This window comes from Schistocerca americana, chromosome 5 (genome assembly GCF_021461395.2).
Source record: "Schistocerca americana isolate TAMUIC-IGC-003095 chromosome 5, iqSchAmer2.1, whole genome shotgun sequence".
Taxonomy (NCBI): domain Eukaryota; kingdom Metazoa; phylum Arthropoda; class Insecta; order Orthoptera; family Acrididae; genus Schistocerca; species Schistocerca americana.
Window position 1 is genome coordinate 416808746 of NC_060123.1, and position 27033 is coordinate 416835778.

At 38.0% G+C, this 27033-nt stretch overlaps 1 protein-coding gene across 2 annotated transcripts in view; it reads left to right on the plus strand.

Moving 5' to 3' along the window:
* LOC124615902 (lysosomal acid glucosylceramidase-like) overlaps positions 1-27033 on the plus strand; it is a 296037-nt gene that overhangs the window by 207729 nt on the left and 61275 nt on the right. For both annotated transcript variants that reach the window (XM_047144076.1, XM_047144077.1), the window contains exon 8: positions 13667-13811. In XM_047144076.1, coding sequence (XP_047000032.1) covers positions 13667-13811 — 145 coding nt within the window. The remainder of the gene's footprint in view (positions 1-13666; positions 13812-27033) is intronic.

Sequence of the window (27033 nt, forward strand, 5' to 3'; positions counted from 1 at the left end):
TCTAGACTCCCAGCTTCCTTTAGTTTGGTGGCCACTAATTCAGCATACTTGTCTTCACTGCATGCTTCTTCATTGTCTTCCTTGTTAATGTCAATCTTCTCATTTGCAAAAATCACTCTTCTAATCTGAAAATTGTTCTCTAGGCAATTTTGGATAATTAGTTTAGTCACATGTGTTACATCTGTCTTTTGGTTGGTGAGTTTTAACTTTTTGTTATTCCAGTGCATTTACTCCTTTTATCCAATTCACTCTCAACAAAATGTTTTCATTGAGGTCAGGTACAACAAAACATCCTTGATTATACTGTACATTATTAACTGTGAAAGATATTAAGGCTTGCCTGCTTACAACTTTACTGTGAATACCAGTTGCTCCCTTAATTTTGATTCCAATAACAGGATATTCTTCAAAGTCAGCACTATGTCTTATCTGGTCTCTAAATTTTTCAGAAGTGGCACAGACATGACTACCTGTGTCTAAGAGGCAAACTCCCTCATAATTTGCAACTTTTATACATATATATGGGCAACCTAAAACTTTTTCCTTCGTGTTTTCCTCATCTTCATGCAACAAATCACCCTCACTCTCTCTAAAGTCCAAATTGTTTACACCATTTTTTTCTGCACAATTTCTCTTACTTGTCTGAATTTTGCTTAGAGCTACATCAGATGATTGCTTGATGTCATGTCCCTCTTTCACACATTGTTTACTTTTACCAGAACTGATCTCACTGTAAGCCTGTTTATTGCTTCTACCTTCCCAGTTGGAATGCAGTTCTTCAAAAATAACCTCGATGACTCTTTTTACTCTGTCTCTGTCACTATAACCCTTGTAAGTATCCCATAAAGTTTCTAGCATCACATCTAAGTCATAATGTCTGTCCACATGTTTCATATCTGATGATACCGTCCCAGTTTCCATTGGTACAATCTGGTTCTCATATTCTTCACAAATACTACTGATATCGTCTTCTTCACCATTAATTAAATCTTCTTTAACCTTCATATAAACCACGCCGTCTAATTCTTCCTCCCATTTATCATTACTACTGACACTTTCATTATCAATATTACCACACATGCTACCATCTCCAATACTAGAGACTTCTACAACATCTTTACAATGATCACCAGAATTGTTGACAAGTACACCAGTTCAAGTATCATCACTTAAGTGATTAACAGTGATAGATTCTTCCTCCATTAATTTACTTAATCCAAACTCATCAAGATTACCATAAGAACCAACATTTTCTTCAAAAACTTCTTTGCCACACTGTTTATATAGACTTGAAATAGTTTCCTCCTCTAACGGAACTTCTTCAACATTCTTACAGATGCTATTACTCCTATCTTCAACCCTTTCATTCATGCTTTTCCAGAATTTACTGTCAAACTGTAATTTGCCAATCTGATGTGCTCTTCTTACATTAGTTCTGTCATTTCCACTCCAATATCTTTGATTATTCTGTCTTCTGTAATTATTTTTTATGTCTCTAGGCCAGTGGTGTTAACCTGATTTCAGTACTTATTTCTCACCCCAAGCTGACAGGCTCCCAATGAAGTGTCCATCAGTTTAAATTGTCTCATCTTGATTGGTGATTATCTAATTGTTGTTGCCTTTCTCCTGAGGTCTCTCCCTGTTGTCATGCCCTCTGTTTCCATTCCCATTACTATGGTTGATTCATCTGTTCTCATTTCTATTGTAACCACTATTATCATTCTGATCTTCATTGTCACTCACCCCCCTTCCCCCCCCCCCCCCTCCCCCAGATGGTTGATTGCCAAATCTGCCATTACTTAACCTCTCATTTCTCTCAAAGACTCTATCCAACTTATCTACATATCTCAAGAACTGATCCACAGAGTTGTTTGGTCCATAAATTAACTTCTGCTGTACTCTTTTCAGTAATCTCCTTTTTAAGGCATCTATTTGTATTAGTTCATCAAATGGTTTGTCTGGGTGTACTAATTTCCTTAATTGGTTTTCACAAAAACACTACAAGTTGCCAACGCCTTCCCTATACATTTGACCATTCAAAAACTCACTTTTAATCCCAGCTTGCTCAGATTCTGATCAAACTTATTTAAAAACTTTCTCTCAAATTCATCATATGACATGGTAGAATTAACATTCTGATTGGCCCATGAGATTGCTCCTCCATCCAAAAATCTCTTAAGAAATTTAATTTTAACATTGGTCATTTCATTACTAAAATTATCTTGACAATGCTGTAAAAAATCAACAGGATGCAATTTCCCATCTCCTGGAAAGCATTTTGAAGGTATGCCACCCCATACACAATTAATGATCCTAACAAAATTTCTTTGAGCTACACCCTCTTGTAATTCTACAATTTTCTTACTTAAATGTACAATGTTACTTTTACACAAATCTATTTTTTCATCACACTTTAGTTCTACACTACTTATTTTATTAGTAATGTCTGTAAGTTTTGACTCAGAGTTCCTTTTGTAAAATTCTACTTTTTCTTCTAAAGTTCTCCTAGTCTGGACAACCTCTACTTTCAGTTTCTAATTTTCTACTTCTACATGTTCATCTAATTTTTCAATCTCTTGTAGCGGGACTTTGAGTTTCGCCGCGCTACACTCGTTCCCTCAGATAAAAATATCCCGTCGCAGCGGTATGAGCGCTCGACGGCAGAGAAAATACCAAAATTGTAACCTTTTTTGTTTTCTATCCGTTTTCAATTGTCTCTTGTTAGCTGAAGCTGAAGGCAGACGTGATCTGATGCTGACGTAAAAAAAAAATAAAAAAAAAAAAAAAAAAAGAACTTATTAGCTAGTCTTGATCTGATTTTAATGTGTAGACATGTTGTGGAAGTTGTTAAGAAATTCAGAGGATGGAAGTAGCAAAGTAAATTAAATTGCATACAGTATCAAGATGATTTTAATTGGTATAAATTATTGCAAGATTTCGGAGCAGACTTTTCACGCAGAAATGAAGGAGATTTTTGAAGACCTGGACGCCGCCCGAAAGAAGACAAGTTAACCTGGTAAAGGATGATCTCTCATCTACGCCACTTCCCCCTGTCAGTTACATTTTGTTATTCTCTGTTTCTTTTCAGTAAGTTTTGTAGTGGAAATTGGTTTAACTTTTGCTCAAAAACGCCACAAGGACCACCCCAACTATAGCTTTTCTGTAATACGAAGTCCGATTTGCATTTCATTCTTTCCTTTTTGCACGGTCATTTACGATTTTAAAACCCCCTTTTTATTCACCATTTCTTCCCACATTTTCAACCTTTTTTCCTTTTCTTTTATTCTCTCTCTCTCTCTCTCTCTCTCTCTTTTTTTTTTTTTTATTTTTATTTTTTTTTTAAACCACTACACTCTCCTTGTTTTTGGACAACTCTTGTGGGAAGTTAGTTTCTATTATCTCTAACCTTCCTTCTACCACTGCTACATGAGTATTGAGTTCACCCTGCCCTGGCTGAACAGTAATTTTTAGTGCTGCTAAACCATCCTGGATCTTACTAGTATCCTGCCTTATCTGTCCCATCTGTTTCTTCACTTCTTGCCTAATCTGTCCCATCTGTTCCTTAGCTTCTTTCATATGCTGCATTAATAACATTAACAAATCATCTCTACCAACTCTTCCCTGCACAATTGGAGTACTCGTGGTTACATTTTCACTGGTACCCACTCCACAAAAGCTTCAATCTGCACTTTGATTACTATTGGGCGACAGTTCAATGATACTTGCTCCTAGGTCTGAAGTGTTTTCCATTGGTTCCTCACTCATTTTTACCTTGTCGTTATTGGCCATAGTAAATTTCAAAATATAAAAACTTCCCACACAAAAATGATTGTCACTTTCACAAAAACACTAATTAAGAAAATAAACTGTTATTTGTCTGATCGTTGTGGTGGTGTCCAATAATTTGGTCCTGTTTATCCACACCAACTCTTCCCATGTGGCTACATCCATTTGTTCTGCGCATCCATAACACAAAATTTTTCAAGACAATTTATGCCTGACATTTGTCTTATATTCACCTGAAACAGTCACTTGTTAAAAATATTTCCACATTTCAAACATCGATCCCGGCTCCTCCACCAATTGTAACGATTCTACATTCTTCTTAATTGTTACTTAAAATTACTTAACTTTTCATGGAGTTCATTTTGATGAAAGAAAATAAATTTGCAACTTCTCATTATTTATTGACAACAGAACTGCATTCTCAACATGATTAAACAAAGCACTTCACAGACATCACTGATCTCTTTGACAAACAGACTCTCAAGCAGACTCAACAACAACAACTGACTGACTCACAGCCTCTCTGCTTTCCCTTATACAGAATTTTAACAACTGCTCACAAAATGTTCCATTATTAATCTTGTATAATTTCAATGTTACAATTAAAATTTTCTAAATGTAAAGAAACTGATGTTACAGCCAAATAAGGTATAAAATACAGTACAGGGTGATTCAAAAAGAATACCACAACTTTAAAAATGTGTATTTAATGAAAGAAACATAATATAACCTTCTGTTATACATCATTACAAAGAGTATTTAAAAAGGTTTTTTTTCACTCAAAAACAAGTTCAGAGATGTTCAATATGGCTCCCTCCAGACACTCGAGCAATATCAACCCAATACTCCAACTCGTTCCACACTCTCTGTAGCATATCAGGCGTAACAGTTTGGATAGCTGCTGTTATTTCTCATTTCAAATCATCGATGGTGGCTGGGAGAGGTGGCCGAAACACCATATCCTTAACATACCCCCATAAGAAAAAATCGCAGGGGGTAAGATCAGGGCTTCTTGGAGGCCAGTGATGAAGTGCGCTGTCACGGGCTGCCTGGCGGCCGATCCATGGCCTCAGGTAGTTGACGTTCAGGTAGTTACGGACAGATAAGTGCCAATGTGGTGGCACTCCATCCTGCTGAAATATGAATTGTTGTGCTTCTTGTTCGAGCTGAGGGAACAGCCAATTCTCTAACATCTCCAGACACTGTAGTCCAGTTACAGTAGCACCTTCGAAGAAAAAGGGACCAAAAACTTTATTGGCTGAAATGGCACAGAAAACGTTCACCTTAGGCGAGTCACGTTCATACTGAGTTGTTTCCCGCGGATTCTCAGTGCCCCATATACAGACATTGTGACGGTTGACTTTCCCGTTAGTGTGGAAAGTTGCTTCATCACTAAACACAATCTTTGAAATGAAAGATTCATCTGTTTTCATTTGAGCAAGGATAAAATCACAGAAATCGATCCTTTTAATCTTATCAGCTGCAGACAGTGCTTGAACCAATTTCAGACGATAAGGTTTCATAACTAACCTTTTTCGTAGGACTCTCCATACAGTTGATTGTGGAATTTGCAGCTCTCTGCTAGCTCTGCGAGTCGATTTTCCTGGGCTGCAAACAAATGCTTGCTGGATGCGTGCTACATTTTCATCACTCGTTCTCAGCCGTCCAGAACTTTTCCATTTGCACAAACACCCATTCTCTGTAAACTGTTTATACCAACGTTTAATACACCACCCATCAGGAGGTTTAACACCATACTTCGTTCGAAATGCACGCTGAACAACTATCATCGATTCACTTCTGCCGTACTCAATAACACAAAAAGCTTTCTGTTGAGCGGTCGCCATCTTAGCATCAACTGACGCTGATGCCTTGTCAACAGTGCCTCAAGCGAACAAATGTACAACTAAATGAAACTTTATAGCTCCCTTAATTCACCGACAGATAGTGCTTAGCTCTGCCTTTTGTCTTTGCAGAGTTTTAAATTCCTAAAGTTGTGGTATTCTTTTTGAATCATCCTGTATTTGAATAACAATCTTTTCTAGTAATATCTTTAGTTTTCCATAAGAAATCATTCTGAACTTTAATTACAATAATGCCTCTCACATTATTTTAGTTACATAATTAATTACAGTTTGGATTTGGCTACTAACATGTAATGGTATCACAAATCTTCTGCTTTATCTGACTGCATACAAGAAAGTTACAAATAAAGCCTCAAATTCTGAAATTGCAAAACTGTGAGATGTAAACAATTGGAGAGTTAATTAGAAATGTAATTACAAGGACATTTAATTGCAGGGGAAGACATAACAATAAATAACAAATGAAAATACATTGCTTGCTAATAACTTTCAAGCCATTTCTCAAGAAAATGATGTTCTTTGTGTTAACTCATTACTTGATTGTAATTATGGTAATTAGAGGTGCCGGTCACCTTTGCCAACACTTCCACAGCATTTTAATATTTTCTGCCAAATGTTTATCCCTTCAATTTCTTTATTACACATTCAATCCAGCATTTGTACATAATTTTGTTAATGACAACAGTCTCTTGATAATGATGACAATATATGTTGCTCTAGAACATTCCATATCCTTCGCAATAAATATCAAGTTTTTTAGCAAATTGGAGAGAATGATATGTATAAATACACACATACAAGGCCTTACTAAACACTGAATTGTCTGATAACTATCCAGATGCATAAAAAAAGAGAAAAAAAAATTAAAAAAAAAAAAAAAAGTGGAATCAGACATTTCATATGAACTTTGGGGAAGTCTGTATTGTTATAACTGGACCCACTTTTGTTGTTGTTTGTTGTGGGGGTGCATGAGCTGGGCTGCCCCAGCAGTGTGGCTGATCTGGTGGCTGAGCTTATCCTGGATGGTGCAAATAGAGGTGTCTCCAGCACTGGTGAAAGATTCCTTGATGTGTGGCCACCAGCAGTAGCTGGTAGCCTTACCGGGCAGTGGTGGAACAGCGTATCCATCCAGACATATGTCAATATGTGTGTACACAGAAAAGAACATCTGTCCATGCAAGAGTTATGCTGGGATCAGCGTTGCCCATTAATAGCATAAGAAGGAAACCTGTGCAGAATTGATAGGCTTGGATCTTTATAGTTTTTCCATCTTTTATTTTTTTTAAACATTCCCAGTAAATGTTCAGCCATGCCATTAGCTACAGCACAAAATGGAGATGCAGTAATATGCTTGATTCCATGCCAGATCCAAACTGTTGAAAGCCAACAGAACCAGACTGCACTCCAATATCAGTGACTACAGTTCATGGGGATCTTTCAACAGAAAGAAACACAGGCCAGAGCGTTAGTCATATTCTCCATCATGGACTGTTGTATTTTGATGACATCTGAGAAATGAATGTGTGCCTATTAAAATCAACCAAATAGCCCCATTGCACAAATCCAAAAAGTGTGCACATACTGTATGCCACAGCTGGATAAGCATGGGCATGGCTGGTGGGCTAGAGACAGTGCAGGTTGCTGCATATGATAATATTGGCTATATCTTCATCAGCCTGTGGCCAGCAAACTTGTCACTGGACCAGGTTCTTTATTCTGCAAATGCCACAGTGGAACTGATGCAGGAGTCACAATATATGGGAGTACAGAACCTCCAGAATCACCGCTCAACATTGGTGGTCATCTTTATTCAAAAACAACACACATTTGAAAAGATGAAGGACATGGCATTGTGAAAAGAAACAATGAAATTCTGGGTTGGCTGCAAAATGCAGAGCCTGTGGCCAGCTGGCTGAACTGGAAAATCTGTTTTAAAAGTCTATCCTTATATGTGGTCACTGCAACATATCTGGAATTGATGGAAATCTCTTCTGCCAGCTGTCCCAGATGTGAATCAGTGTGGAAGCAAACAGTCACTGTTTATCAAATACCTCATGGCGACCTGTATGGAACTGGAAAAGTGCATCTGCATTTGTGTACTGTGCTCATTTGAGATAATGAATGGAATACTGATACAGTAATCTGACAAGAAAACAGCCCGGTATTGTAACCTCTGAGGTATCTGTTCAGGCAACCTTGACATAGGACCAAGTATGGACAACAAATAGCTTATGATCTGTGACCATATGAAATTCATTGCTATATGCAAAGTGTGGATCTGTGACCATATGAAATTCATTGCTATATAGCAAAGTGTGGAACTTCTGGATACCAAAGATGCCTCCTTCTCTATTTGGGAATAATTTTCTTGGATCTTGATGAGCGTCTTAGAGGCAAATTTGTTAAGCCATTTTGAACCATCTGGGTGCTTATGTGATAGAACGGTCATGACACCATAGAGTAACATGTCTGTGCCCCACACTGGACCTAAATGAAGCTGATACAGGGTCAGACAAGGACCATTTTGGAAAATTTCTTCAATGTACAAAATGCTTGGTGATTAACCATTGACTGCTTGAAAAGGGCCTGTCTTCTATGCAATAAATTCAATGGTTTAGCTATCATTGAAATTTGAGGCATAAAACAGGCACATTCTTTGGTATAGCAACATGGAAAATGGCTGCCACATTCTCTGATGTCAATTTAAAGCCACCATGGCTAAGGATATATCCTATATATTAACAGAAGGCTGTAAGGAGGAGCATTTTAATGAGTTACAGTTTAAACAGTCTTACAAAAGGACTAAAAAATACTCTCCACAGATTTTACATGTTCCCCTGCTAAGTCCATCCTTTGACCACTATATCATCCAGATAGGTGATTCATTGAGGAATACTGGCAATAGTTTGTTCTAAAAATTTCTGGAAAATTATTGACGTGCTAGCAGCACCAAAAGGCAATCTGTTATTTTCAGAGAGCACCTGTAGTATTTAATACAAGAATTGCTAGGGAAGGCTCATGCAAAGGAAGTTTACAATAAGCTTTTGAAGTAGTGACCTGAGAGAACTGCTGAACCCTGCCAATTTGGAAAATGGCTCAATAGAATGTGGAAGAGGGCATGAAACTGCAATCATCTGACTGTATACTGTATTTTTGAAGTTCCCATAAAGGCATAACATACTACCAGGCCCCACAAAGGCATGACACACATTATATTTGTGAACAGTAACTAAATGTGTCATCCTGCAGCTGTAAGGAATTGTGACAACACTTTTAACTCCTCTCTTAAATGATCCAGTTCTACTACCTTCACATAATCCCAGAAGGCTTTTGTTATTAGGCGAGCTTAAAAAATTTTGGCTCTACCAACTCTTTTAGTGTAATGTGAGCAGAAAGATTGTAAGCCATTGCCAGGCTTGGAGAAAACAAGAGAACACATTAGAGACACAAATAATCCACTTCTGTGCATGGAACAGTATTCTGTATTGTTTGGACTGAATACTGGATAGAAAATCCAAAGGCTGCATGCACACCAATGGAAAAAATATTTTCACCTAAGTTTTTTGCTATTACAAAGAAAGGAATGGTTCTGATCACTAGCTTATATGTCAGTTCCAGAACTATCTGGTCTATCGTTGAATTTCATGATGAGTGTAAGCCTATACCTTAGTTGACACTGATTTTAAAGGTGGAGACCCCAACTGAAGATATGTAGGCTGATTAATAATTGAGACCAAGGGCCCAGTAATGAGGAGGAATAGAATGGGAAAACCAAACACCATTGCTGACAGTGTAAGATGACGTGGTGATGCTCTCAATTCTGTGATGTCGTTTCTTTGCATCAGTGCACTTGACTGCTCATACTATGGCCAGCTCTGCCAAACAACTGTTATATGACACTGGCATCATAATAATGTTGGCAGCTTCATCTAGCATGAAAAGAAAAGCAATCCAGCTGGGCAGTCTGCAAACTGTGTGCAAAAGCTGAGTGGAAAAACGATTATGGCACTGGATTTGAGTACTGTTCACTCAAGTGGGAGTCACTTGCATTACATGACATTTGTGAAATGTCACCATCAAACAAACTAGGTCCCACCACAGTTCCCAGTTGAGATGGCAATTCGGATATCTCACAACCATCAATGTGGATGCCTGAGCTTCTTGAGAAATCTTGGAAGCCATAACTATATCCAAAGCTTCAGCTAAAGAAAGAATGGACTGCCATAATGCCTGAGAACACACTTCACTGTCTGGTGATAATCTAATTACCATATCACATATTAATGATTATGCTTAAGATTTTCCACCAGAACATGTAAACTGGCATTTTCCTCTCAGTAGCTGCAGATCCATGATTCGTGACTGATAACTGTGTGATAGTGCCTTCCAATGTTGAGGGAACTCCAAATGAGCATTTTTGTAGCAAAATGTTCACTTAAAAGCAAGTGAATGATGGCGAGGAGCAGGACTGATGTGTTGGATAAAGGGACCAATTTCTTCACAAGATAATAGAGCTCTAGATTTTTGTATAAGAGAAATGTTTGATTAATATTTATTATGCTAAATGCTTTTGGTACACTTTCCAGTCCACTTAAGCTTCAATGAAGAGATGGAATTCCTGGAAGCAACTGTAGACATGTGGGATCAGTATCCTTCAGCTTCTGCATGAGATTGTGTTGCAGTTCATGCTATTTTTTCCAGAGCTTGAAAAATTTCTGTTTCATCATGGTTGGAACACTCTCCAAAACAAGCTGACAAGTTCTATTCTGGTACGGGGTGTGTTGCAGTTCCAAAACATTATTGCCACCACTGCTGTCTGCTTCTTCACACACAACTTATCGACAATTAAGTCTCAGAAAGTGACAGACCATGACACTTCTGGAAATACTAAGACAAAAGACTTCTAGAGGTGGATATCTCATGGTCATTACATACTCTGAAAGGTTGTTAAATAACTTACATGACAGTGCTGGGGAATACTGTTTGTTGGCTCAGCTGGGAAAGACTTGAGTATGAAGCATAATCTTGCTACACCAATGTGCTGTTAGTTTGTCCACTGAAAACACAACTGGTAGAACACTGAGTAAAGACAGTTCTGCATTTGGCAGACAGGCAACTCAGTGTGCTAGCTGAACAGTAGTAGGTGTAACAACAAAGTCCAAATCACAGTCCATGACAAAACCAATTAACACAGGTTCATTGTAAACAGATACAACTGAGAGCTTCCTGCAAGAAAAGAAAAGAAAAAAAAATCTGAGTTCTGGCTGGTATTTGATCCTATGATGTCTAGGTTTCCAGGTATGCATTTCCTGCTAGATCACCAAGCCAAACAGTAATATGTTAGAGACCTGGATAATATTTCTTGGGTAGGGCAGCAGCAGCTGTAATGCCTCAATGTGATTCTATAAAATGTAACACATCTACTTTCTGACACTTTTACCCAATTGATGGTGTCCCTCATCCTGCAGCTATCTTATTTTAAAGAAGTTACTGTTTGCATCACTTCTGCTTAACCATTATAGTTGTCTGTGACATAAAAATGCTTAAAAAGGGAGGGAGGAAGATTACAGTGTAACCTCCTGTTGACAACAAAATCAACAACAAAGAACGAGCTTGGATTCAGGAGGATGACGAAGGAAACAGGCCATTCCCCTTCGCAGACACCATTCTGGCATTCATCATAACCAGTTTAGGAGAAACCATGTAAACCCTTAACCCTTGAGTGGACATGCCTTTGTATAAAGTGCACCAACCACAAGTAACCTTACCTTGTTCCATTCCATTGCTGTTTTACAATTGTTGAGTCCATACCTATTTCTTTACTACTGCTTCTAATAACACGGTAATAAGTTCTACTGCTGTATGTCCAAGTGAGCAGGAGCAATGTAAAATAGGCAGTTGAGTGAGAAAAAATTTACAGTCTGTGCAAGAAAGTAACATAGATTCTGAGCTAGCGACACAGTCCCACAATGAGGCAGTTGTCTACTGGTTATTTAGCAGTTGGGTAATTGGTTGGCTGGAATCTGATTCAACTATGCTGTTTTTGCTCCAAGTGGGTCATTACTGTGGGGTAACTCTTCTATGCAGCAACAGAGTGATATAATGAAAGTTTATTTTATTAGTGTTTATTTAAACAATGATTCAGCCCATATAATGTAAGTATATTTTATCCTCATTTTATTAAACTAAGCGTAAACTGATTTTGCTCATACTGGTTTACCTTAGTAACATAAAGAAGCTATTCTTTGCATGAGTACAGAGTAAGCCTCATGCTCAATCTTGTTATAAAAACTGGTGCCCCAACTCGAGGGCTAATCTGGGTAGCTCACTGCACCAACTCACTTATAGGAAAACTTAAACATTCTGACAACTACTCTGAGTAATTAAACCATTCCATACATACTTAACACTCTCATTCACCTAATTCATCACATAATCTAGTAGTAAGGTCAGTGAGCGTTGTCTCCTTAATTACCCTGTTAAGTCTATCAAGGTAACACAGTATGTCAGCATTCGGCAGATGACATACATATTCCAATAATTTTCTGCACATGACTGACTGTCCACACTCACATACATACACACACACACACACACACACACACACACACACACACACACACACACACAAATGTTGTACAGCTACCTTGGCCCAGGTGACTACCATGTGTCGGCACTGCAGGTCAGGTGGGGTGAATGGTTGTGTTGGGTGGCAGGTGGATTGGGTGAGGAGAAAAAAAAGTTGGGGAACAAGAGGGAAAGTTGGGGAATGATGGCTGACAGCAGTGGCAATTTGCATCATTTATTTCTATTGATCAACTCCTATTATTGTTTCTTTCTTTTCAGATTCCTAATTCCTTTCTTTATTTCTGTATTACTTATTATTTCACTCAGCTATGTCTCCTTTATTATATAGTGACTCGTTCAATCATTCAGCATTGTCTGTGAAACTCCTTATGAATGAACACATGCAGGAATGTGAAACATGTCAAGTAATGCATACAATAAAGTAAAAACAGCAAATAGTCACTATTAAAAATTTTATTTATTGAGAACAAATAGTGCTATTATCACTTTGAAGCCAACAAGTTCATCATCAGAAGGCTGTTTAAACTTACATTTATTTTATAGTGTTCATGCAGGTTGCCTGTTTTCCACTGTGGAAAGCATTCTGTAAAGTGGTGTCTATGAAAACAACTTAGAAAAATGTTTATATTATTTTAATTCACTGTTTGGTCTGATTTTTCCAGCAGTTAATATGACCATCATTAATTTACATGTATGAAAAAAAACAAGAAATGTAATGATCTAGACCCGATGTCAAATTACACGTTTGCATATAACTCAAAAGGTTGGACTATTTTCAGGACAGAGGAAACAAGCATTCGACTTCCTATAGGATAAAACCTGCAAAAGCACTGTGATGTTCAAATCAGCATTCCGGTTCATGACAAATTCAGTTTATCTGCCACTATCTGAATACTTTTTGTTGTCTTTGTTTGCTCTTTGTTGCCTGAAGAAAGAAATTATTATTTGTAATTGCCTAGATCAACAATTAATTTCCTATTTTACTGTAATTACTTTCACACTTTGTAACTAAATGAGTATGCCACATCGGTTGTGAATGAAGACAATAATCACAGGCAGCAATAAATTACTGAAGTTTTAATAAGACTTCCATTGTAATGGAAAGAAAAAGTTAAATACTGGAAGTTAAAAATTAGGATGTGGAAATCATCATTATGAATGAGAAGGAATTTATCAGTACACTAGATTAGTGAGAACATTTACTGACTCAAAACAGGTAATGAAAGTTTTTAAATATGCAGTGATAACACATGTTTTGAACTGTAAAATCAGACTAGTATTATCCTGAACAATATTGCCACTGTGATATTTTTGTAATATATCCCAATTTTTATTGTGCTTATCGAGCTCATATCAATCATTTCATTCCAAGTTGGCATTATCATTTAATATTATTTAATTCTAATTGGATTTTTTTTAAATTGCAGATTATGGATGATAAAAGGATGCAGAAATATGTTGATGGTATTGCTGTCCATTGGTACTATGATAAAACATCTCCAGCTCAGTTATTAACTGAAACACAAAAGAAATACCCCACCAAATTCATTATATCAACAGAGGCTAGCATTGGTGAGTCATGGATAAGTGCCTTACTTAAACACCAGTAGTTGCTAATGAATTTCATTTTTCCATGTATAGAAAGAACTGTCTTGGTACCTAATGCAGGAAATACCTATATATTTTGATGTTAATACACTAGCAATTCATTTGTTCTCATGAAACAAAGATGTCTACAAACATCTGCAAGGATTTCTTCAGTATTAGTACCTTTACATAACTACACATATTGAAAATGACCAGAAAAACTGTTTTAGAGAAATATTCTTCTGTTATCATTTCTCTTTCCATTTCTTTTTTAAGAGAGAAATGTTTCATGTGTGATGTTTCAAGTATATCTGATTCTTTGATATTTATACATAAAGTAGATTGTGCCATTGTTCTTTCATTTAAAACATTCCTAAATGAGAGCATGGAGACCATGACAAGAACTGCTGATGATCAATCACACCACAAATGATCCACCAGTTTCTCGATTTCCCGTTTTAAGAATTCACAGACATAATGTTGGATGTGGGGTAGAGCACCATGTCATTGGTGAAGTCCACACTGTCAGTTTCCAGTTGTGAGATGAGGCAATTTTCCAACAGGTCCAGTAACAGATGTCCTGTAACAGTATTTTCAGAGAAGAAAAGGGGACTTTATACTTTTAACCGAGAGACTGCACAGAACACATTAACTTTTGGTGAGTCTTGAATGTGCTTCATGACAGTGTGGGGATTTTCTGTCCCCAAGATCATATTGTTCCTTGTGCCCTTTCACTGAGCCATTTCAGAAAAGAGAGAGAGAGAGAGAGAGAGAGAGGGAGGGAGAGAGAGAGAGAGAGAACCATTGCTACATGACTGAAGATGAGTTTCTTACAAAACCCATACTCTTCCATAAGCTGTTGTAACTGTGCTGAGAATTTATAGTGTCTTACTTTGTCATTTGTCTAACAATTGAAAGTGGTAAGGCTTCAGCTTCAGTCATGTCCTTAAAATCAAATGGTTGATTATCATATGTTGAGCTCTCAGCTTCCTCTGTTCATCAATTTTTGTGGGAAATGTACCAAACTTGCCCACACTCAGTGAACTGTTCCTTCATTCTCTGCAGGCCAGCCTGTTGATGCCCTTTCCGAGGCATCCCAAAACTAAACCGAGCATACAATTGGTGAAAGGAGTTGGCAATTGGTGGATATTTGTTGAACTTCTTTCTGAAGTGTCATTGCACTACTATGGCAGACACTTGTAAATGCATTTAAGCACAACTATGCTTTCTTGGTGGCTGTTGCCATTTTGCCTTACTGCTCACTGCTGCATTCTCAGGGCGGAAATCTGAAGTGTAGCTACAACAATACAAAACTTTTTCATTTGTTTGTATGAGTGTTGAGTTTTGTGACAATATGCCAGGTAATGTAGCTACAGTGACTTTACGAAACTATTCAGTCATTTATAATAAATTTGTACATACAGCTTCTGGATGTTACACTCTCCTTCATAGTGCAGGAATTCACACTGTAGGTGGATAGGTAAAAGCACCATGTCAAGGCAGGTCTTAAAATTTCTGAATTTCTTTTTGAGATCTTTGATAATGAATTTTATCCTTTTATTAATATTGTTCTAAAATTTTATCAATACTGCCAATTACTGTATCAGCTGCAGAACACACTTTATGAACCCTTCAGCATTTTGAAACTTGGCTTAGAGCATCCATGGAAAAGACAAATCTTTGTTCTTGCCTTATTACGGGCTGCCCATTATCGAAGTTTCAGTTTCAAAATGCTGTTGAAAGAGAACCACTGCTCAGAATAATGTCAAATTTGAACGGCATATTATTGACACAGGGGAAACATCATGGAATAAACAAAAGTTTTAACAAAAATTTGACCAATAGATGGCACTGTAAGCATCAGTATATGAACACCAACAGATGTGTGGCACATAACTGTTCCTCAGTTTGTGTCCGAGAAGCCCAACATAACTTTCTCCAAGCTCTTTTATAGGAACAGTGACTGTGTGTCAGTAGCCCTGCAGAAGTTCAGGACACTCATGGGTATGAAAAAAGACATTGGTCCAATGTCTGCTAAGGGTCTGGAGAAAATAATTAAAAAATTTGGAAAGGCAGGTTCTTTTAAAGTGTAATGTGGCAGAAGGAGGATAGCATTTTGTCCAGCATCTGTTGAAGACGTGGCCACAGCACTGCAGCGGTTGTGTGCAAAAATGTGGTGCACGGGAAATTGCCCAGCCCATAGACATGCCTGTGAGCATATTGCATAGAATCTTATGAAACATCCTGCATTGCTATCCATACAAAATCAGCGATGTTCAAGAGTTACTTCCTGCTGGACTGCCAGCAAGAGTGATGTTCACTTTGGAATTTCTTGCTCATGTGGAAGTGGACTGTGTAAGTCCGTGTTGTCATCAATAAATGTTACGAGAGCCTTGTGCACACCAATGTCATTCCAGATGTTCAACAGCATGGACATGTGGGTAGGATCATTTTTATGCAAGACTGTGCTCCTCCACACATTGCACAGCCCCTGAAGCAGCTGCTGCAAAGATATTTTGGAAATGCTGGAATTATCAGCTGTCATTTCCCTATAGCCTGGCTTCCCAGGTCACCTGATCTTAATCTCTGTGACTAATGGCTGTGGAATTATCTGAAAGAAGTTGTGTTCAGTGCTCCAATTATGAACATAGTTGAACTGAAGGCATATACGGTGCAACACATTCAGAATGTGACCCCCCAAGGCACTCTGATCTGTTGTGGAACATGCGGTTTCTTGATTTCAAATTGTGGCAGAACATGGTGCATTAGATATTGAACATCTCTTGTGCCAGTCTCATGACATTTGCTTTTTATGCAGTTTTTGGCCCAAGCACAGTTAAAACCTGATGGCATTTTACTTATTATGTGGTTTTTGGGCTCAGGACAATTAAAAACCATGAAACTTCTGGAATTAAAAACCAATTTTTCCTATCCAATGTGGTATGACCTCACTATGGTTGATGGGATTACTTAAAAGTGCCACAACTGTTGACTGCCAGTCTTGTGCAGTCCTGTACATTGAACAGTATGGATGTTATAATGTGCAATTGAAGCCATAGCTGTCATTTTGTTGTTCATCTGCCACTTTTACCTGACCTCATTTTCATTAAGACACTTAGAACAGAATCTATTGGTAAAATTATCATGGATTTTTCATTTTGTTCCATATTTCCTCTTAAACCAATAATATACTGTTCAAATTTGACATTGTTCTGGGCAGTGGTTCTCTTTATACAGCATTTTGAAACTGCAACTTTAGTTATGGACACTCTGCACATATCCATCTGGGCACTGAGATTGATTTTTGTGCAGTTATTATAAGATTCACACTGTTATAAGAAGGTACTTCAATTTGTTCTGTGAAGTCTTATATTACTAAATTACAACAGTTTATATGTTTCATTGTTACTATGGTAGTTACTGTAAAAGTACTGTTTCTGGCAAGTTAAAACTGAGAGCACTGGTAAGTTGCCACCACAGAAAGGAATAGTGGAAGGGGTGCAGAAATGTGAACCTAGAGAATGTACAGTGAAAGCAAATTTCATGCTGAACAAAAATAATATGGGGATATAGTTGTCACACTGTAGGATATAGGTGTCACATGAAGACACCCATGAAAAACACATTTTCAAAATTGCCTGAACACATCCAAACTGTGACCCTCTATGAAATTGAGATATGAGTTCTGCTGCTTACGTAAGCTTGTTTCTTTGCACTGTTTGCTCCACAAAATGTTTTCTTCTTAATATTCTTATTTTAGTCACAATTAAATGGTGAAATTAAAATTGCTCACTCATGTAATAACTGTGTGCTGTAAAAAAACTACAGCAAGAAGTTGTGTAACAACTTACAAATATATTTCTGTTGAGTGTAACTGCAGCTGAAGTAATCCACGTTTCTGAAATAAATGCTTTCAGCTGTATATGAGGTTTTACAGGAACATGATCAGTTTCGTGATTTCAAATCGTATCATCAGGTATACATGATTTCTTCCAGTTCAGTAGATGAAAATACACCCTTTTAGCCATGTGAGGCAGTCTGTCAGAATAGATATGATTTGAAATTACAAAACTGGTTGTGTTCCTGTAAAACTTCGTATACAGCTGAAAGTGGTTTATTTGAGAAACATAGATTACTTTAGCTGTGGTTGCTCTCAACAGAAAACTAACTGTAACAGGCTACCTCGCAAGGCTAACAACACATACTTTCATCTACTGAACTGGAAGAAATCATGCACACCTGATGACGTGATTTGAAATCATGAAACTGATCACAGACATGTAAAAGTTCATGTACAGCTGAAAGTGGTTTATTTCAGAAATGTATTATAACTGTATTTAAAAAACATAAAAGATGTGATAATTTAGTTCATGATAAACATGTAAAACATGCTCTCACACATTCTCAGTCAGTGTAAAATTTTAGTTAGTATGCTAACATGAAATACCGATAGACAAAACTACTACTTCTAGCTTCCACTGTCAAAACACTGGACGCATTTTCAAAACTCATCTCCGCAGTTCATTACTGGAAGTGTCTGCAAAATAATAGTTGACTCATCAACTTACAGAAATTCATACTTGAGAATCACTGCCTATATATCCTTGACATTTTATCATTGACAAGCCCAAAATGACTGAATTTTGCTGTGGTGTTATTGGTGGGTACTGTGAAGAGGATTGAATTTCGGTGGGCCTGAAGTTTCTAATGATAGGTTCAAGATCTGATTGATTTATTGAAGCCAAGAAGCCTTACCTTGTGTTTTCACAAATATATGGAGCTGATGACAAAAAAATGCTTGATACAGAGTAAAACAAGATAGGGCACTTGCAACAACAACAACAAAAATGTCTGGTTTTGCAACAATGAAGTATCTGTAGGAAACAGCATGGGTTTCGAAAAAGACGGTCGTGTGAAACCCAGCTCACGCTATTCGTCCACGAGACTCAGAGGGCCATAGACATGGGTTCACAGGTAGATGCCGTGTTTCTTGACTTCCGCAAGGCATTCGATACAGTTCCCCACAGTCGTTTAATGAACAAAGTAAGAGCATATGGACTATCACACCAATTGTGTGATTGTTTTGAAGAGTTCCTAGGTAACAGAACGCAGCATGTCATTCTCAATGGAGAGAAGTCTTCCGAAGTAAGAGTGATTTCAGGTGTGCCGCAGGGGAGTGTCATAGGACCGATGCTATTCACAATATACATAAATGACCCTGTGGATGACATCGGAAGTTCACTGAGGCTTTTTGCAGATGATGCTGTGGTGTATGGAGAGGTTGTAACAATGGAAAATTGTACTGAAATGCAGGAGGATCTGCAGCAAATTGACGCATGGTGCAGGGAATGGCAATTGAATCTCAATGTAGACAAGTGTAATGTGCTGCGAATACATAGAAAGATAGATCCCTTATCATTTAGCTACGAGATAGCAGGTCAGCAACTGGAAGCAGTTAATTCTATAAATTATCTGGGAGTACGCATTAGGAGTGATTTAAAATGGAATGACCATATAAAGGTGATCGACGGTAAAGCAGATGCCAGACTGAGATTCATTGGAAGAATCCTAAGGAAATGCAATCCGAAAACAAAGGAAGTAGGTTAAAGTACGCTTGTTTGCCCACTGGTTGAATACTGCTCAGCAGTGTGGGATCCGTACCAGATAGGGTTGATAGAAGAGATAGAGAAGGTCCAACGGAGAGCAGCACGCTTTGTTACAGGATCATTTAGTAATCGCAAAAGTGTTACGGAGATGATAGATAAACTCCAGTGGAAGACTCTGCAGGAGAGACGCTCAGTAGCTCGGTACGGGCTTTTGTTGAAGTTTTGAGAACATACCTTCACCGAGGAGTCAAGCAGTATATTGCTCCCTCCTACGTATATCTCGTGAAGAGACCATGAGGATAAAATCAGAGAGATTAGAGCCCACACAGAAGCATACCGACAATCCTTCTTTCCACGAACAATACAAGACTGGAATAGAAGGGAGAACCGATAGAGGTACTCAGGGTACCCTCTGCCACACACCATCAGGTGGCTTGCGGAGTATGGATGTAGATGTAGATGTAGATGCTGAGGGAATTAGATTGGGAAATGAGACACTTAAAGTAGTAAAGGAGTTTTGCTATTTGGGGAGCAAAATAACTGATCATCGTTGAAGTAGAGAAGATATAAAATGTAGACTGGCAATGGCAAGGGAAGCGTTTCTGAAGAAGAGAAATTTGTTAGCATCGAGTATAGATTTAAGTGTCAGGAAGTCGTTTCTGAAAGTATTTGTATGGAGTGTAGCCATGTATGGAAGTGAAACATGGATGATAAATAGTTTGGACAAGAAGAGAATAGAAGCTTTTGAAATGTGGTGCTACAGAAGAATGCTGAAGATTAGGTGGGTAGATCACATAATTAATGATGAGGTATTGAATAGAATTGGAGAGAAGAGGAATTTATAGCACAAGTTGACAAGAAGAAGGGACCGGTTGGTAGGACGTGTTCTGAGGCATCAAGGGATCACAAATATAACATTGGAGGGCAGTGTGGAGGGTAAAAATCGTAGTGGGAGACCAAGAAATGAATACACTAAGCAGATTTAGAAGGGTGTAGGTTGCAGTAAGTACTGGGAGATGAAGAAGCTTGCACAGGATAAGATTGCGTGGAGAGCTGCATCAAACCAGTCTCAGGACTGAAGACCACAACAACAACATGGAATCTTATCAAAACTAAAGTATATATGTTTTTTTCAAATTTATACTTATATGAACTGGCCATATGAAAACCCCCATACAAAATATTAACGTATAGTATATTGTACGTTTGCACAAAATGTGCACAAGTTATACTTTTAATAAAATTTAGGCCTCTCCATCATACATGATGTCCTTTTTGGGTAAACAAAGATTAAATTTTAAGAGATATATCACTTTGTACATCTCCTGTCTTTCTAAACAAAATAAATCCTCATGGGTTGCAAAAAGTTAAATTGCACTGCGCATTGCAGTTCACTTTTTTTAGACAGAAAATTTCACTTGCTCATTGTTCATTATTTTTCACAAGCACTTTCACACTGAACTTTTACACATTTTCTCACCAAATTATCAATGTCTTCAATAGGTCCAGGTGGCAGTTAGTAAGGAAATGCATTGCTATCAGTTCCCTTGGAAGTGGTTCTCCTCTGTCACAGTAGGTGAAAAAATTATACAAAACATCCTTCTTTAGTACACTTACTTTTTCTTCTAACTTAAGTATAAGAAAAAAAAGTTTAACACTAATGGCCAATGACAGTCATTACATCATATGAAATACATTATGTAGTCCTCATGACATCACAATAATTAGCATTAAAATTGACTATAATATGAAAGTTGGTGGCTAGAAAAAATTTTTAAATCAAGTGCACACTACACTACAAAACATTACTCTAAGTCACAAACTTGAAAGACTTTTTCTTTCTTTCCCATTTGCAAAATAGCAAAAGCTCAAGATGTGCAGTAGCTTAGATTTACTGATCATTAGGTTTTGAAAAAAGAATAGAGTCACCATCGCATAACTTAATTACTACTCAAATCAAAATTAAGGGGATGGAAGTTACACCAAATCATTGCCCTACTTCCCTACTCCACTCTGTGCACTACTCTCATTCAAACAGAAAATTAAATCCTCACAAAGTGACAAAATGTTTACAAATAGTTGACCTGTCAGAATATTCACATCAGTCTAGCATCACAGTTATCAGTTAATCAGAAAACTTTTTGTTCTTCGTTCCAGTATTACCTTTAAGCTCATAATTCCTCAGTACATGAATAACAGTTTTCAGATATCCTATAGATCCAATGATGCAACATTATATAACTTGTACCTCACTAAAATGTTGCTCTTTCTGTTAAGCTCTCATTCATAGCTGCAGTGTCATGAACTGCACAATATTCACAGTACCAAATGTGTGCCTAGTTCACAATTATATCATCAATACAATTACACCTCATTTGTTTGTATACAGTTATCTTTTTCATTACTCAAGTGTCTGTCAGCTTCATTATTTTACTTACCTTTCTTCTTAGTTAACTAGCAGAGTGCATTCTCAAAAAATATCCCTACTGCACAGACAGGCTCCCTAACCATTAAGATCCTAACATTATTCATTATTTCATTATTTTATAATTGTTTTGTTATCTAATAAATAAACACCTGCTCTGCTTATCTAATGCAAAATTGACCCTACTGACAAACACTCCACAGTAACAGATCCTTATGCTAAGACAAACTTAACTTTCATTATCGATTAAACAAAATTATCACTTAGAAAAACTGTTATTTCACTGTATTCTATCAAATTGTTTAAGATTCTAGCCTGAAGGGCAATATACACTCAAATCTTGCTTACTCTTTCCACACATATTACTCCAGGCAACTATGTTTAAAGTTGGGATTCCTCAATGTTAGAAAAGGCTGTAACGTGACACAGGTAGATAGATATCTGACATATACTAATTGCATCGAACACAAACACTTCTACTATACCACAATTAATATTAATACCTCATATTCAAGACGGTTTATACTGCATTTTGCCTCTCCTGCTGCACTAAATTATACCAACTTCTTACATGAGCTGATTACTTCAGATGTTAATTATCCTTCACATATGCTGACACCTTTCATTTTCAGTTTACCTTACCTCTTTATCTGACATTAGTTCTTTAACCATGGTACCACTTTACTTTCTTCCATCCTCTTATGATTCTATTACTAATAACTAACACAACGTAATATATAAACACATCCAAAAAAGTTTTGCATCATCTCGGTTCTGAAGCATGTGCGATAGGCTTCAGGTCTGGAGAACATCTGGCCACTCTAGTCGAGTGATGTCGTTTTCCTGAAGGAAGTCATTCACGAGATGCGCATGATGGGGGCATGAATTGTCATCCATGAAGATGATTTCCTTGCCAATATGCTGCTGATATGGGTGCACTACCGGTCTGAGGATGGCATTCACGAATCGTACAGCCATTACTGCACCTACCAAGACCACTGGTGGCATACATCAGCCCCACATAATGCCATCCCAAAACAGCAGGTAACCTCCACCGTGCTACACTCACTGGACAGTATGTCTAAGGCTTTCATCCTGACTGAGTTGCCTTCAAACGATTGTCTGGTTGAACTCATATGTGACACTCATTGGTGAAGAGAACGTGATGCCAATCCTGAGCGGTCCATTCGGCATGTTGTTGGGCCCATCTGTATCATGCTGCATGGTGTCGTGGTTGCAAAGATGGACCTCACCATGGAAGTTAGGAGTGAAGTTGCGCATCATGTTCATAATCCATAGGTAGTGGTCATCCACTGCAGTAGCAGTCCTTGGGTGGCCCGAGCGATGCATGTCATCGACAGTTCCTGTCTCTCTGTATCTCCTCTATGCCGGAAAAACTTCATTTTGGTTCACTCCAAGATGCTTGGACATTTCCCTTGTTGAGAGCCCTTCCTGGCACAAAGTAACAATGTGGACATGATTGATCTGTGGTATTGAGCCGTGTACCTCCTCCCTGGTGAATGACTGGAACTGATCGGCTGTCGGACCCCCTCCGTCTAATAGGCACTGCTCATGCATGGTTGTTTACATCTTTGGGCGAGTTTAGTGACATCTTTGAACAGTCAAAGGGACTCTGTCTGTGTCCACAGTCACCGTCTATCGTCAGGAGTTTTGGGAACTGGGGTGATGCAAAACTTTTTTGATGTGTTTATATACAACACTGGAGAAACTTGTTCTAACATATTTCTATACTAAAGTATGCTGCTGTACAAAGTCACCTGAAAGTAGAAGGCAGGCTGTCTCTGATGCACTTATAAACTACAGATAGGATAGGAGAAGAGTTTGACTGCCTCAGAAATCATGAAAAATTAGACAGACAGCTGGGGTATGCATTATTGACACATAATGAATATAACACAGAATGTTGAACCCCCCACTTGCTATTTGCACAGGAAGTTAGTCTCAAATATTATATCAATGCTGAGATTTTGAATTACCAAGAATTTCACTCCAACAGCTGTCCTGCCAGTTCCACAGTTAATAGGATCTCTTGTTTCACACTCTTTGATAGCTTACCAGTAGCACCAATAATTTTTATTCCAGAAACATGCATCACTACTATACCCTCTGTGTTCTTAATAGATTAAAAAAAAAAAAAAGAAAACACCTGTGAAATGTCATTCAAATCACTACCACTGTCCAGTAAACACTTAACATTTATGCTTTGTATACTTGCTGTTATTACAGGGTGCCACACTTCCTTTTTCTTACCATGTGATCTTCTTCATACAACAAATCCTCATTAATCTTTCCCCTAGAAAAACTATCACTCTGCTTACCAAAATGATTATCAGACACAGTCAAATGAAAGATGGCATGGCCCTCTTCCTTGTTACCACTCTCCAACTCTAACTCTTCACTAGGCCTAATATTATCCTCCTTTGTTCTTTCTTTATTTACCACATGGCCATCATTACCAATTATAAATTCAAATACCTCGTCCTTGTCACTACTGGTTCGTAACTGCTAACAATATTACCACTACTGTCAGAATCAGACCCACTGTCATTTTTACAGTCCTCAAATATTTGGCTAACTAGTTGATTCTTGTTTCCAGTATTAGACCACAAAGCAGAGCACCTGAATTCCTTATGTTCTCTTAAAAATTTAACATCCATTTTGACACTTTGGACGTCCTGAGCAACAGCAACAGCAACAGAATCTGTTTCATCACTTAATTTTACACTACTGGCCCTTAAAATTGCTTCACCAAGAAGAATTGCAGATGATAAACAGATATTCATTGGAAAAATATATTATACTAGAACTGACATATGATTACATTTTCACGCAGTTTGGGTGCATAGATCCTGAGAAATCAGTACCCAGAACAACCACCTCTGGCCGTAATAACGGCCTTGATATGCCTGGGCATTGAGTCAAACAGAGCTTGGATGGCGTGTACAGGTACAGCTGCCCATGCAGCCTCAACATGATACCACAGTTCATCAAGAGTAGTGACTGGCGTATCGTGATGAGCCAGTTGCTCAGCCACCATTGACCAGACGTTTTCAATTGGTGAGAGATCTGGAGAATGTGCTGTCCAGGGCAGCAGTCGAACATTTTCTGTATCCAGAAAACATGCAGTCGTGCATTATCTTGCTGAAATGTAGGGTTTTGCATGGATCGAATGAAGGGTAGAGCCACGGGTCGTAACACATCTGAAATGTAACGTCCACTGTTCAAAGTGCTGTCAGTGCAAACAAGAGGTGACCGAGACGTGTAACCAATGGCACCCCATACCATCATGTCGGGTGACACGCCAGTACGGCGATGACTAATACATGCTTCCCATGTGCATTCACCACGTTGTCACCAAACATGAATGCGACCATCATGATGCTGTAAACATAACTTGGACTCATCCGAAAAAATGACATTTTGCCATTCGTGCACCCAGGTTCGTCGTTGAGTACAACATCGCAGGCACTCCTGTCTGTGATGCAGTGTCAAGGGTAACCACAGCCACGCTCTCCAAGCTGATAGTCCATGCTGCTGCAAACATTGTCGAACTTTTCATGCAGATGGTTGTTGTCTTGCAAATGTTCCCATCTGTTGACTCAGGGATCGAGACATGGCTGCACGATCCATTACAGCCATGCAGATAAGATGACTGTCATCTTGACTGCTAGTGATACAAGGCCGTTGGGATCCAGCACGGCGTTCCATATTATGCTTCTGAACCCACCGATTCCATAGTTTGCTAGCAGTCATTGGATCTCGACCAACGCGAGCAGCAATGTCGCGATACGATAAGCTGCAATCGCTATAGGGTACAATCCGAACACAATAGGTTACAATCCGACCTTTAACAAAGTCGGAAAGGTGATGGTACGCATTTGTCCTCCTTACACGAGGCATCACAACAACGTTTCACCAGGCAATGCCGGTCAACTGTTGTTTGTGTATGAGTAATCGGTTGGAAACTTTCCTCATGTCAGCACACTGTAGGTGTCGCCACAGCTGCCAACCTTGTGTGAATGCTCTGAAAAGCTAATCATTTGCATATCACAGCATCTTCTTTCTGTCGGTTAAATTTTGCATCTGAAGCACATCATCTTCTTGGTATAGAAATTTTAATGGCCAGTAGTGTATTATAGTAACTTCCTTCTCTCTTTTTACAGGATAACGACTGCTATACGCACCATCATCCAACATCTCACTAGAATTAGAATGTACACTTGTCTTACTACTATCTTTTACAAAAACAGACATAATGTCTTATGGGATAACAGCAATCAGTGATTTTATAATGTTACTTTAAATCCGTCTTTGCAATCAAGACGGATTTAAAGTAATACTATCGTTTACATGAACCTTACCTGTTGTCACAGCACATTTATATACACACTCCATGCTTTAGATTTTGTACCTCTTCCATCTTTTTCTCCCTTTGAGCCAATTTGGAATCTACATTTTTATTTACTTTTACCAGTTTTTCCTCTACCTCTACTGCACACTTGGTGTCTATCTCTGTTTCTAAATCGGTTTTAATGTGATCGATTTGTTTCTCAAGTTTAACACTGTTTTCAGCACAAAGTTTCCTTACTGCTTTGACTTCATCCTTACACAGTTTTTCAGAAGCCTCCACCTTCCTACTATAGTCATCACAAAGCTTATTTCTCTCTTCTACACATTTACTACTATTAATGTTAATTTCTCATTAATATTCTGCTCTACTTTCTTTATCTTTTCATCACAATCTTTCTCTACTGCCTCAACCTTCTTATTTAATTCTGAAAGGCTAGAGCTAGCTACCTTAATTTCCTTTTTAATTTCTTTCTTCAGTTCATCTATTAGGGCAGTCAGTCAGTTTTAGTACAACTAATGTCTGCTTTCATACTACAGACGTCTTCCTTCATAGTATTTTCCACCCTGCTAATGTCTTTTTTCATACTACTAATGTCTTCTTTCATACTCTTATTACTCAAACTACTCATAATTTGCCTACTGAGCCAGGCCCCTGCTGTGTCTTGTCTCCCATCACACTGTCTTGTTCATTAAAGGTACTCATTATATATCACTTAGTATAAAACAGATTTTGCTATGAAATTACCTTATTTTTAATCACTTGTCTGTCCGCACTGCTGTTGCAAGTTGTAATTCTCTCGGCGAG